This window comes from Saccostrea echinata, unplaced genomic scaffold, assembly GCF_033153115.1.
Source record: "Saccostrea echinata isolate AGI-Se365-2 ecotype Australia unplaced genomic scaffold, CSIRO_AGI_Sech_v1 ptg000005l, whole genome shotgun sequence".
Classification (NCBI taxonomy): Eukaryota; Metazoa; Mollusca; class Bivalvia; order Ostreida; family Ostreidae; genus Saccostrea; species Saccostrea echinata.
The window spans coordinates 15,479,226-15,490,441 of record NW_026889754.1 but is presented as its reverse complement, the minus strand read 5'-3'; the positions used below and the strand labels follow the sequence as shown (position 1 = coordinate 15,490,441).

The 11,216-nt window shown below is 34.6% G+C and overlaps 1 protein-coding gene across 1 annotated transcript in view; it reads right to left on the bottom strand.

Annotated features, from left to right (window-relative positions):
• Positions 1 to 668: 668 nt before the first annotated feature.
• Positions 669 to 11,216, bottom strand: part of LOC133179711 (probable serine/threonine-protein kinase dyrk2) — a 31,688-nt gene continuing 21,140 nt past the window's right edge. Inside the window, exons 2-3 of the mRNA XM_061314403.1 lie at positions 2,494 to 2,651; positions 669 to 2,427 (exon numbers count right to left, since the gene is read on the bottom strand). Of these exons, the coding sequence (XP_061170387.1) occupies positions 669 to 2,427; positions 2,494 to 2,651 (1,917 nt within the window). The remainder of the gene's footprint in view (positions 2,428 to 2,493; positions 2,652 to 11,216) is intronic.

Sequence of the window (11,216 nt, the reverse complement as noted above, 5' to 3'; positions counted from 1 at the left end):
AACCTTTATGTATGACTAAGGATCTCTTCTTCACAAGAAATAATTTACAGCTTCATTTTACCTTTGTATTTTCATTTATAGTAAGAATATTAAAAAGGACCTATCGATAAAAACAATTAACACTGATAGTGATTTTTCTAGTTACTTGATTTTGTCGTGGAATGTAATGATCTGTATGATAATGAATATATCAACATGCAACAAAGAGGATGGTTTATAATTACAGATGAATGGTAATGAATCAATCATACACACAACCTTTCTCTATTTGTCATAAATTAAGTCTTAAAATACATATTTTAAACAATGGGGTCCTTGAAATCTATACTCTCACAAACACAATTAAAACCATCTGTATATATTTACCCGAACTATCAAAACATGTCTGGATTTTGCAAAGAACACTTTTGGAGAATTTTCCACTACATTGTTCATAAATACCCCGTCGTGCTCCATCCCTGATAGATGTATACGGATTTCTTGGAAAGCACAAGTGTTTCGGAACAATGTCTTCACCGGTGTTTATATGAAAGGAGATTGTGGATTGACAATTTCTTGCGGTTGTCCTAGTACAACTCCTTTTTCTCATCTCTTGACAGCGAAGTCATCTCTTGAGACAGGAACGATGCTTATGGATTTTCAACCAATTCAAATTTCCCGCCGTTACGTCACCGCCCCACAGGAATCGAGGTTGTAGTGACGCTGTTGAATCCTGTAAGCACTGTTGTAGGTACTGCTGTTGAAGTAGATGACGTTGTAGAAGTAGAGGTTGTAATGATATCCTCAGCCTCGACTTCGACTTCTTCTGTAACAGCTGGTGTTGTTGAGGAGGAAGTAGCGGTGGAAACATTAGATGGCGTTGCTTCACGTGCATGCTGAATGACAAACTGTGCATTTCCATCCGGGCCTTTTACGTGTGATACAAGAATATTACCTGTAGCTGCCTCGATTAGGATTGGTCGACTTCCGGTGTGTTTGGATGTTAACAGGATGCTCATCTTCCCATTCTTTTTGTGCGTCGTTGCTGTGAAAGGCTCTAGAGTCATGTTATTTGGCATGGTTCGATTTAAGTTCTGTTGGACAATCTCTATCGTTCTTGGAGGATTTGTAGCCTTGGGAGCATTGATCTTCTGACTCGAAGCTGGATTAAATGACACTGAAACTCGTTTTGGATCCAGCGAAGTAGGAAATCCACTAAGAACACCTAGATTACCAGGTGTTTTTCCCATTAATTGTAAGGGTGAATTAGAAAGTCTTGAAGCCGTGTTTACTATTGAATTTGTTTTCAGTGAGAGACCACTTGGCTGTGTGTTTCCTGAAATCATTTTGTTAAGTCGTCCTTTTAGCATGTCCATTGTAGTATGTTTAAGTTTATCAAGAACCATTTTCATTAAAGATTTGTTTACGCTTGTTAAGGCAGTATTCTGTTTCATTGCGCTTTTTATGTCGATTGAGGTTTTTGTCTTTGGCTCTTGAATTTCCTGGGCAGGATGTTTGCTGGCGATGTTTAAGTTTTCGACTTTGTTATTTTTCAACAAAATAGAAGGCGCCTTGAAACTATTCCCTGACTGATGAACAACAACTTGCGGAATTTTGCGATCCGTATTACTGCTTCCGGTTTGAGTTTGTATGCTGGCAGACTGTTTGGGTTTCTCTACAATCGGAGCACGAGAAAATAACGTATTTGGTTTCGGTGTAGCTGCAATAGGATTCTGTTTAGGAACTATTTGATTAAGGATTCCATTAGTGAAAACAAGTTGAGGAAGAGACATTGGTTTGTTTTGCATTGTAGGAACCTGTACGTTAACGGGTCCCATAAGGGGTTGACCATTTGCAATAGGACTCTGGATCAATTGAACATTTTGTGGCACTGAATTCACAATAACTGGTCTTTGGAGCATTAGTAAGGGTTGATTTTGAATTGTATTAATTCCCATCAGAGGAAAGTTTGGGAGTTGTCCTTGTATCGTGTTCAAAGGTACTTGATTCATGTTTAAAGGAACTGATTGAATATTGATTGGTTGGTTAAGGATTGGTTGTGCTTGAGGACGAGATGGGTTTTGAATCATTATGCTTGGATTTACTCGATTCTTTCCACTCATTGCAGGGGTCATGACCATAGGAGGATGAAATGCAGGTTGTTTATTGGCCAGTGGAACACGAGTTACTTGATGACTTATCATTGGTACTCTATTATTGACCTGCTGCAAGATGGCAGGGCCACTTTGTGTCTTCACTACTGGATTATGGGGCATGAAGTGCGAAGCAGAGTTCATTACTGCAGGTGGCCGAATATTTACAGCCAGAGGAATGTGATTTGAAGCAGGTTGTACCATTTGATGCAGAGCAGTATTTTGCTGAATTTGAATGTTTTTATTTTGAATAAAGGAAGCAGACCTCTGGATATTCTGTGGGGGATTTCCGCGGGATGGAGATCCTTGGGGAGACGGGATGTGATGAGGGACACCTCGAAGATTTCCTTGAGTCTGCCTCTGCTGGGTGTTTTGGTGTTCGTGTATCCTTTTTTGAACTTGATTGATTGGTTCATCGAAAGCTGGAAGTCTCTTTAGGCTATTTATATCCATATGAATGACGGGAAAAAGTGGGGGTTCCTTAGTGTGGTGTCCATTGTTGCTAGATGTGTGCATTGCCTGTAGAAAAAAAGAACATTAATTAATCAAGGATCATCAATAATTCGGTGGAAGCTAAAATCAGTAACTTTCTCCTTTTGATATACTAATTATTAGTATTAAAGATTATGATTGAAATTCAGAAATTTAAGTTTTGATTTCATTACAATGTTGATTAAATAACGTTGTTTACTTGTAACTAAGAGCTAATGACTGTTTCATAAAAAATGCCTATGATTGAAAAATGTGAGTGGTTATTTATCATTATGATTGAAAAGTTATATGTATATGGTCGTTAGACTATTTCAGAAAAAAAAACGATATCTCCAGTTTGGAAGAGACATTACTAATCTTTTTTTTTTCTTACAACAAAACATAAATATGTTATATTGTCTATAAAATTTGATAACTTATGGCTGTTCTCATTAGTCGAATACGAAAATAAAAGCGACTTTCTAATATTAGAACATAATTCGTGTGTTATTCTTTGATAGATAAATGTATTTTATGTCTCATCTTGTTTGTTTGTCTGTCAAATTATGACAAACATGTCAAATCTGGTATAAAAATAATCCAGACGTATTGTTTGACAGTCGCATTTTTTATATGATTAGAATTATTTACATAAGACAAAAAATGTCCAAGTTTACAGCAAAAATAAGAAACAAAAGGATAATGATGTATAGACATCTCGAAAGATAATTATTTGACCTGAATGAAACTTTTGGGCATGCGCAGTGATATATAATGAGTCAGTGACCGTATCTCGGTTAGTTTTCGCGAAGTAACCGCAAATTAAAGCACCATAAGGTGGTCAGCTTTTATAATGAGACAGAACACCTATTGAGAAAACGAAAGTGTTTCCCATGCCTGTCTTTAGGAAGAAATGAATGTAGATTTCATTTCATTTGATAAAATGAAAGTAACTTTAACATTGTATTTCGAATAAAAAGCTTTTAGTAAGATGAGTGAAGTAGTGCTGTAGCCATTATAAAACACAGAAGTTGATTTCTGAACCATTGGTTTATTTTGCTGAATGTATGAATTATTATTAATTGGAATACAGTGCTGCGCGGAGGATGGGGAGAGGAATGGGTTAAAAGGGTCGAACTCAAAAGGGTCGAACTCGAGTGAGCTGTACGTCAGCAATGACATCACTTTTTGGGTGATACATAAAATTGCATTTTCAGATGACAATAGTACCATCCATAGTATCTTTTACCTCAGTGACCTACCGTGATTTCGACCACGTGTAACAGTATTCCAGTAAAAAAAAAAATCTTCAAGAACGTAGTTGCTAGTGCCCGAGAGCGCTTGCAAATAACATTGTTATAGTACTGAATTCAAAATTGGAACAGATTAGGGGTAATGTTGTACTGTATTTATTTTAGGCAGAAACGGTGATTTACTCAATATACGACCCTTACATACGATTTGCATAAGTTACTTGTCTTTAATACTAATATTAAAATTTAGCACTGTTTTAAATTCGCCCAGGCACAGTTGTATTTAATAAATAGTCATATCTTCTTTTTTTGTTTTAATTTGGCTCGTTTTAAATTCACCCACTTGCATCGAAGGCGAAAGGGCAAAAATAAAACGGGTGTGAAAATGTCCCTATATACAGTAATATGTTTTTCTCCATCTAATTAGCGTGCTGGCTTTTAGTGTTGATGTATTTCACGAGGAATGTAGAAACTGAGTTGTATTTTACTGGGGAATAACATAAAAGATCATTAATATGTCACCATACAGCTTGTAATGACAATAAATGTTACTATGTGTCTAACCTCTTTATGTACTCTATATTAAGACACATGCAACAACTTTACTTCTGTAAGTAAACAAAGAGCCCCGGGCTTAAATGAGATCTAATTTTGTCTTTTTCCTTAGAAGCCTAGGTATAACAATATGCCCTAGTGGTTGTTCTTAATCAAAAAATAATTTTGCTATCAATGATGAACGTTTGTTAGTAAATTCAAAAATATGTTTATGGATGTGTTTATTTCAACCAAAATTCTTTTTAAGTCACACATAGAAATATATACATAGAAATATATATTGTATACAAAACAATAATTAGAAAATCCAATCAGATTAGATTGAATTTAATTTCTAATAAATGTCGACGTCTTCAAATGTAGCAGATACTGTGCATGGCCCAGGGTAGAATTGTTACATGTATTAACTTTGTAATAATTATCTTTCACACAGAACAAATTAAAGCGTAACAAAAAAATTTAAAAAATAAGTAAAGCGGCTGTCATTTTCGAATATCTTAAGTATCGTTTATAAGAAATGTATTAAAAATATCAAAAAACAAAAAAATCGAAAGAAAATATTAGAAAAAGCGATTGCAGCCATCTAAAGAGGACAACATCCAATCATAAAAGTCGCATATGTTAATTTCCTAAGGCGTCATAATTATAGGGAGATTTGATTAAAAAAAAATATCTTGCATAGACTGACTATGCTCAGAGTGGATACAAAAATATTTGAATAGTTGCTGTTTTAAAGAAGAAAAGTGCTTTTTTGCTATCAAATATCATTGTATGAGAGAACGTTAACTTTAAGTAGGAAATCTCGCGTGGATGAAAATGTCACTCTTTCATTGTCAACATTGATACATGTAACTTTAGAGGAAATCTCGCGTAGCTGAGACTGTCACTTTTTGATAAAGAGGAAATCTCGTGAGTGTAGGCGTTCGGATACCAGGAGGTGTCAAAAATATGTCGACTTTTATAGCTTCCTTTATGACTTGGATGCAGTTAATATGGATTTTGATGGGTTATCGGAAGAATCTCGTCGTTGGACGAATGTAAACAATGCCTAAAATTTATGTGGATGGAGGTGGATCTAGGACCATCGTACTTAAAATGACATTAAACCTGCTTGTCCTTCGGGTTATCAACTTTACTCTTGCATTTGAAAAATGCATAAAAACAGCAAAATGAGGAATTTCATGGCTTTTGTGGAGTTGTACGATCGAAGTCTTCCAAAACAGATAATAATGAATTATGAATTGTTAGCAGTTAATTAAAGGGCGATTGATTTGATATCGACTTTATATATATTGCTTGAATGTGAAATGTTGAAACACTTGGTATAACTTGGATACCAAGTCCTTTGATAAAACGCAAGGATGTTAACGTTATTCGAAAAAATTTCAGGGAAGACATTTATTTGTGCAACAGTTGCCGAATCAGTATTCATACATGCATTCTGTAACAAACTCGACTTATAGTTAGGAAAATCCGTTTTAATCATTTGCCAGGAATCATTTTTGCCTTGATTTACGAACACTAATGAACGAAATTGTCTTCTTGTCAAATGTTTGTTTCGATATTCATGTAAACAACGTCCTATGATATAAGTTAATAATTTTGCGATTAGTGATTTCCATTCATAAAGATCAATATTAACACTCGTATTTCGTGTGACAGACCAAGAGAATGATTATCTTGCTACCGTTAATCCGTCACATCAGATTTATGCTTCCAGCACGTGCATTATTGACCCATTGCGCATAATCGGCAATTTAATGACTGAGGGAAACCGCAACCTTTGGTATATTGCTATTACATGATATAGCGGAAGTGAGTTTGCATTTACATGTACATGTATTCTTTTTTAATTTAATCCTTATTAGTTTTAAAAAGAAAAAAAAACATTTACAGTTTGTTTAAAGAGATTCAATAGGACAACACTTTGAAAAAAAAAGAAGTTACTAACCTGCAAAACAGTGGGATTTTAATCAATGAAGCACAAATTTATCATGAAGTTACAAGTAAAATATTAATGAACAGACAATTTATCATGCTTTATTCCACACATATAGAAAACCACTTTATTCAACCTTTAACCCTTATTTCCAGTAAAAATGTTGATTTGTTTGATAATTTCAACCCTCACACGGCGAAATTATGAAGTATTAACAAAAAATCTTATTGATGTGTAACCAAATTTCAAGAATGAATTTGGTACGTGTATTCTGTCCTATTGTCGAACTACTATACGACAATATGATTACAATTTTACAAAAGTGTAATAATAATTTACCAAAACTTAAATAATATATGATTAGAAATTAGATTAAATAATGAAATATGTAAACGCTGTCCTTACCTGTGGGGCATGGCGTGCATCAGTCTCCAAAAATCTAACTATAAATATGAAAATTATCCGACAAAACATTACGATGATGGTATTCGATTGAATTTTCCTGTAGATACTTTACTGTTGTCTATCTAGTAGTTTAGAATAAAATTGCATAGGGTTGTTAAAGCTTCTAAAGAACCCTGCAGAACGTTACGATCATGAATGACCATCTTCACTGAAGTAGTGCAATAAATACGACACGGCCTAATGAATGATCACTCAAGTGTGTAATAATAGAAACACAGTAACTAGGTGTGACACTTTTTTAGACCATTAGTATCACTACGTCTTAGTGATAATTTACATTATTACTTTAAAGAAAATATTTTTTTAAAAGAGGCAAAATTTTAATACGTTCTCTTTTCATTGCATAGCGTGGAATTGCATAAGAAAAAAATCTGTGTATATACTTAAAAAGAAATATTGAAAACATACTACCCATGTCATAATTGAAAAGAAACCTATGAATGAAGTTTTAAAGAGTTCTCAAGAATTAAGACTTTTAATCTGTTAAATAATTTATTTGGATAAAAACGATACCCCATGCAGAGGACGATGATCCCAATGTTGAACTATTGGGTCTTGTCCAGAACGGTACGTAGGAGATCTCCAAAGAGACAAGATTTGGATCGAATTTTGAAATATTTGCAATTTTTCAGTGAACATTCCTGTAGTATCCTACTGTCACGGTAGCTCAGTCGGTAGAGCGCTCGCTCCGTGATCGGAAGGTCGTGTGTTCGAATCATGGCAGCGACTGACCTAAGTCTTAAATAATTGGTAGCAACTGTTCCTTTCAAGTACATGTACAAGTTGCGGGTCTTTCGAATGAGACCCTAAAAGCCGAGGCCCCTTGTCATGGTGGGCGTAGGCACGATAAAGATCACTTTCTGCTCAATGGCCCTGAGTGCCGAGTTAAGGTCTAAACTCGAAGCCCTTCATCGGTATATGCTGACGTTTCTATATGAGGGAAATATTCTCGAACTGGAGGTAAAACCCATACAATCAATCAATCAACTGTATCCTAATACTCAACGGCCATTTTTTGTATTTAGAATCCAATAGATTAGCAAAAAGCAAACAAACAATGTATTACCTAACAAATTCTTCATGTGAACAGGGAGCACCAGAGATTATTGGCAATTGGCATTAAAACTGTAAAGATATTCAGCACCTGCAATAAAATATTATACATTCATACAAATTAGTTGAATCTGACTCGTCGAGAAACATTGGTTAAAAAACATTATTACCCGCTGAATAATGAAGCCCCGCCCTCCTGCGTAGCAATAGTCTACATTGCGTAACGATGGGTGATATTCCCAAAAATATTGACTGCCGAAAATTTATGTGCGCAAGGTTTAATTTAATATGTACCTGTATAAAACATTCAGTACAATATAATAAATATTGGATGTCGTTGAGTGTAACATTGAAAATTTTTACCCCGAGAAAACTATTTGTCAACCGAGGCGCATTTGATATTTAATATATGTCATGGGACCTAAAAAGAAAAAAAAACAAAACAAGAAACAAAAAAATCCCCCAAAACAAAACAAAACAAAAAAAGAAAGGAAATTAAAGTTACAATTGTATACAGCACAAGAAACTTAAGGCAGACTAAGGATTTCGCATGCGTTTCTTAGTATGCATACAAAGATTTGTGTCATTTTGTCCAAAATTAAAAAACAAAATCTAATTTTCTATATAAACATCATTATTGCAACGAAACAACAGCATATGCAAGGAATAGAATAAGTAAAATCCTTCGTTTTTTTTCTCCTAGAGATTATGAATTGGTGGATATTTTATCTTCCATTGGCAATTACAAATGTATAAGTATTTTTTATCCTTGGAAGCACTTTGCAATAGCGTTGGGATATTTTTCTTGAAGGGCACCTGAAAGCCACGTAAATCAATAAATCTAGCAACAAATTTTTTATATATATATTATGATGCTAACATTTACAAAATCTGCATGAAAGTTTTATGTTTCAGAAATACATTTTCGGTAATTAAAACGTGTCATTGAATGACTTCTGCAGACTTCAGTTTGCATTGTAATAGCTTCGACTTAGCAAGCTTGCTTTTTATTACAAGTCATAAACATTGCTAAATGGAAATTCAATATTTCTTGTTTTGAGGATCTTTCATACATATTGCATGGTATTCCAAGTTTCTTCAACGGTTTCCATGATAAATACATTAAATTCACAGACAGCGACCGTTTCTCGTGGGTCTGTGCGTGCTTACCATAAATTGAAATGACACTTTTTACGACATATTGCGAACCTCATAAGCAATTTATCAATCGATGTATTTCTCTACTGTAAGCGAGACCAGCTGTCGAGACGGAAATAATCAATTTCGACTTACAGGTGGTAGTGGACTATACATCCATAGAGGTATGTTTTCGCGTCAAGGAAGCAGCTTATCGTAAGTTATTGCAGTGTTCAACTCTCTAGAAAGACGCCATACGTCTTCTACTCTCTAGAGAAAATCCTCGAGTTCGAAGCACCACGTGTTCAACTCAAGAAAAAAAGCCTTATGTGTTCAACTCACGACAAAAAAAAAATCGTTTGTGTAGTTCTCTAGCCAAAAGCTTCATTTGCATAACCCTTTATATTATAAGCCTCGTATGTTCAACTCTCTAGAAAAAAAATCCTCAAGTGTTCAACTCTCTAGAATAAAATAGTCACGTATGTTTAACTCTGTAGAATAAAATAGTCACGTATGTTTAACTCTGTAGAAAAAAGGCTCATGTGTTCATCTCTCTAGAATAAAATAGCCACGTATGTTTAACTCTGTAGAATAAAATAGTCACGTATGTTTAACTCTGTAGAAAAAAGGCTCATGTGTTCAACTCTCTAGAATAAAATAGCCACGTATGTTTAACTCTGTAGAATAAAATAGCCACGTATGTTTAACTCTGTAGAATAAAATAGTCACGTATGTTTAACTCTGTAGAAAAAAGGCTCATGTGTTCAACTCTCTAGAATAAAATAGCCACGTATGTTTAACTCTCTAGAATAAAATAGCCACGTATGTTTAACTCTGTAGAATAAAATAGTCACGTATGTTTAACTCTGTAGAATAAAATAGCCACGTATGTTTAACTCTGTAGAATAAAATAGTCACGTATGTTTAACTCTGTAGAAAAAAGGCTCATGTGTTCAACTCTCTAGAATAAAATAGCCACGTATGTTTAACTCTCTAGAATAAAATAGCCACGTATGTTTAACTCTGTAGAATAAAATAGTCACGTATGTTTAACTCTGTAGAATAAAATAGCCACGTATGTTTAACTCTGTAGAATAAAATAGCCACGTATGTTTAACTCTGTAGAATAAAATAGCCACGTATGTTTAACTCTGTAGAATAAAATAGTCACGTATGTTTAACTCTGTAGAATAAAATAGCCACGTATGTTTAACTCTGTAGAATAAAATAGTCACGTATGTTTAACTCTGTAGAATAAAATAGTCACGTATGTTTAACTCTGTAGAATAAAATAGCCACGTATGTTTAACTCTGTAGAATAAAAAAGTCACGTATGTTTAACTCTGTAGAATAAAATAGTCACGTATGTTTAACTCTGTAAAAAAGGCTCATGTGTTCATCTCTCTAGAAAAAAAAAACTTTTGTGTTCAACTTTCTAGAAAATAAAGCATCATGTGTTCAACTCTCTAGAAAATAAGCCTCATGTTCAACTTTCTAGAAAAAAAAATTCTCATGTTACCAAAAGCCTCATGTTTTCAACTCCATAGAAAAAGCCTCATATCTTTTACTCTTTAAAAAAAACTCATGTTTAAAACTCTATTGAGACCGATCACGGTAACTTAGTGGTAGGGCGTTCGCTTCGTGATCGGGATGCCGGGGTACGATTCTCGTTCGCCGCGCTGCGTCAATCCCAAGACGTAATTGTTCCTTCGCCAAGTGCCCGGCTCTAGAAGTGAAGGTCACGGGTCTTTCGGATGAGACCTTAAAACCAAGTTCCCGTGTCACGGTAGGCGTTGGCACGATAAGAACCCTTACTGCTCAATGGCCCTGAGTGCCGAGTTTAGGCCTAAATTTGAAGCCCTTCACCGGTATATGGTGACGTCTCTATATGAGTGAACAATTTTCGAATGGGATGTTAAACAACATACAATCAATCAATGAACTGTCTTGAGAGAAAACTCATGTTTCCAACTCCCTAAAAAAAGCCTCACGTGTGCAGCTTTCTGGAAAAAGGCCTGTTAGTTCAACTCTCTAGAAAAGGGCTTTTAGTCAAATTTCTAGGAAAAAGTTTTACGTATGCAACTCAGTAGAAAAAGTTTGTGTTCAACAACTTTACAACGTGATTCATAAATTGTACTTTAAATCCAGAACAATGTAAGCCTTCTTAAGCCTTAAATCTTACAAAATACATCATTATTTATTATTCATTCT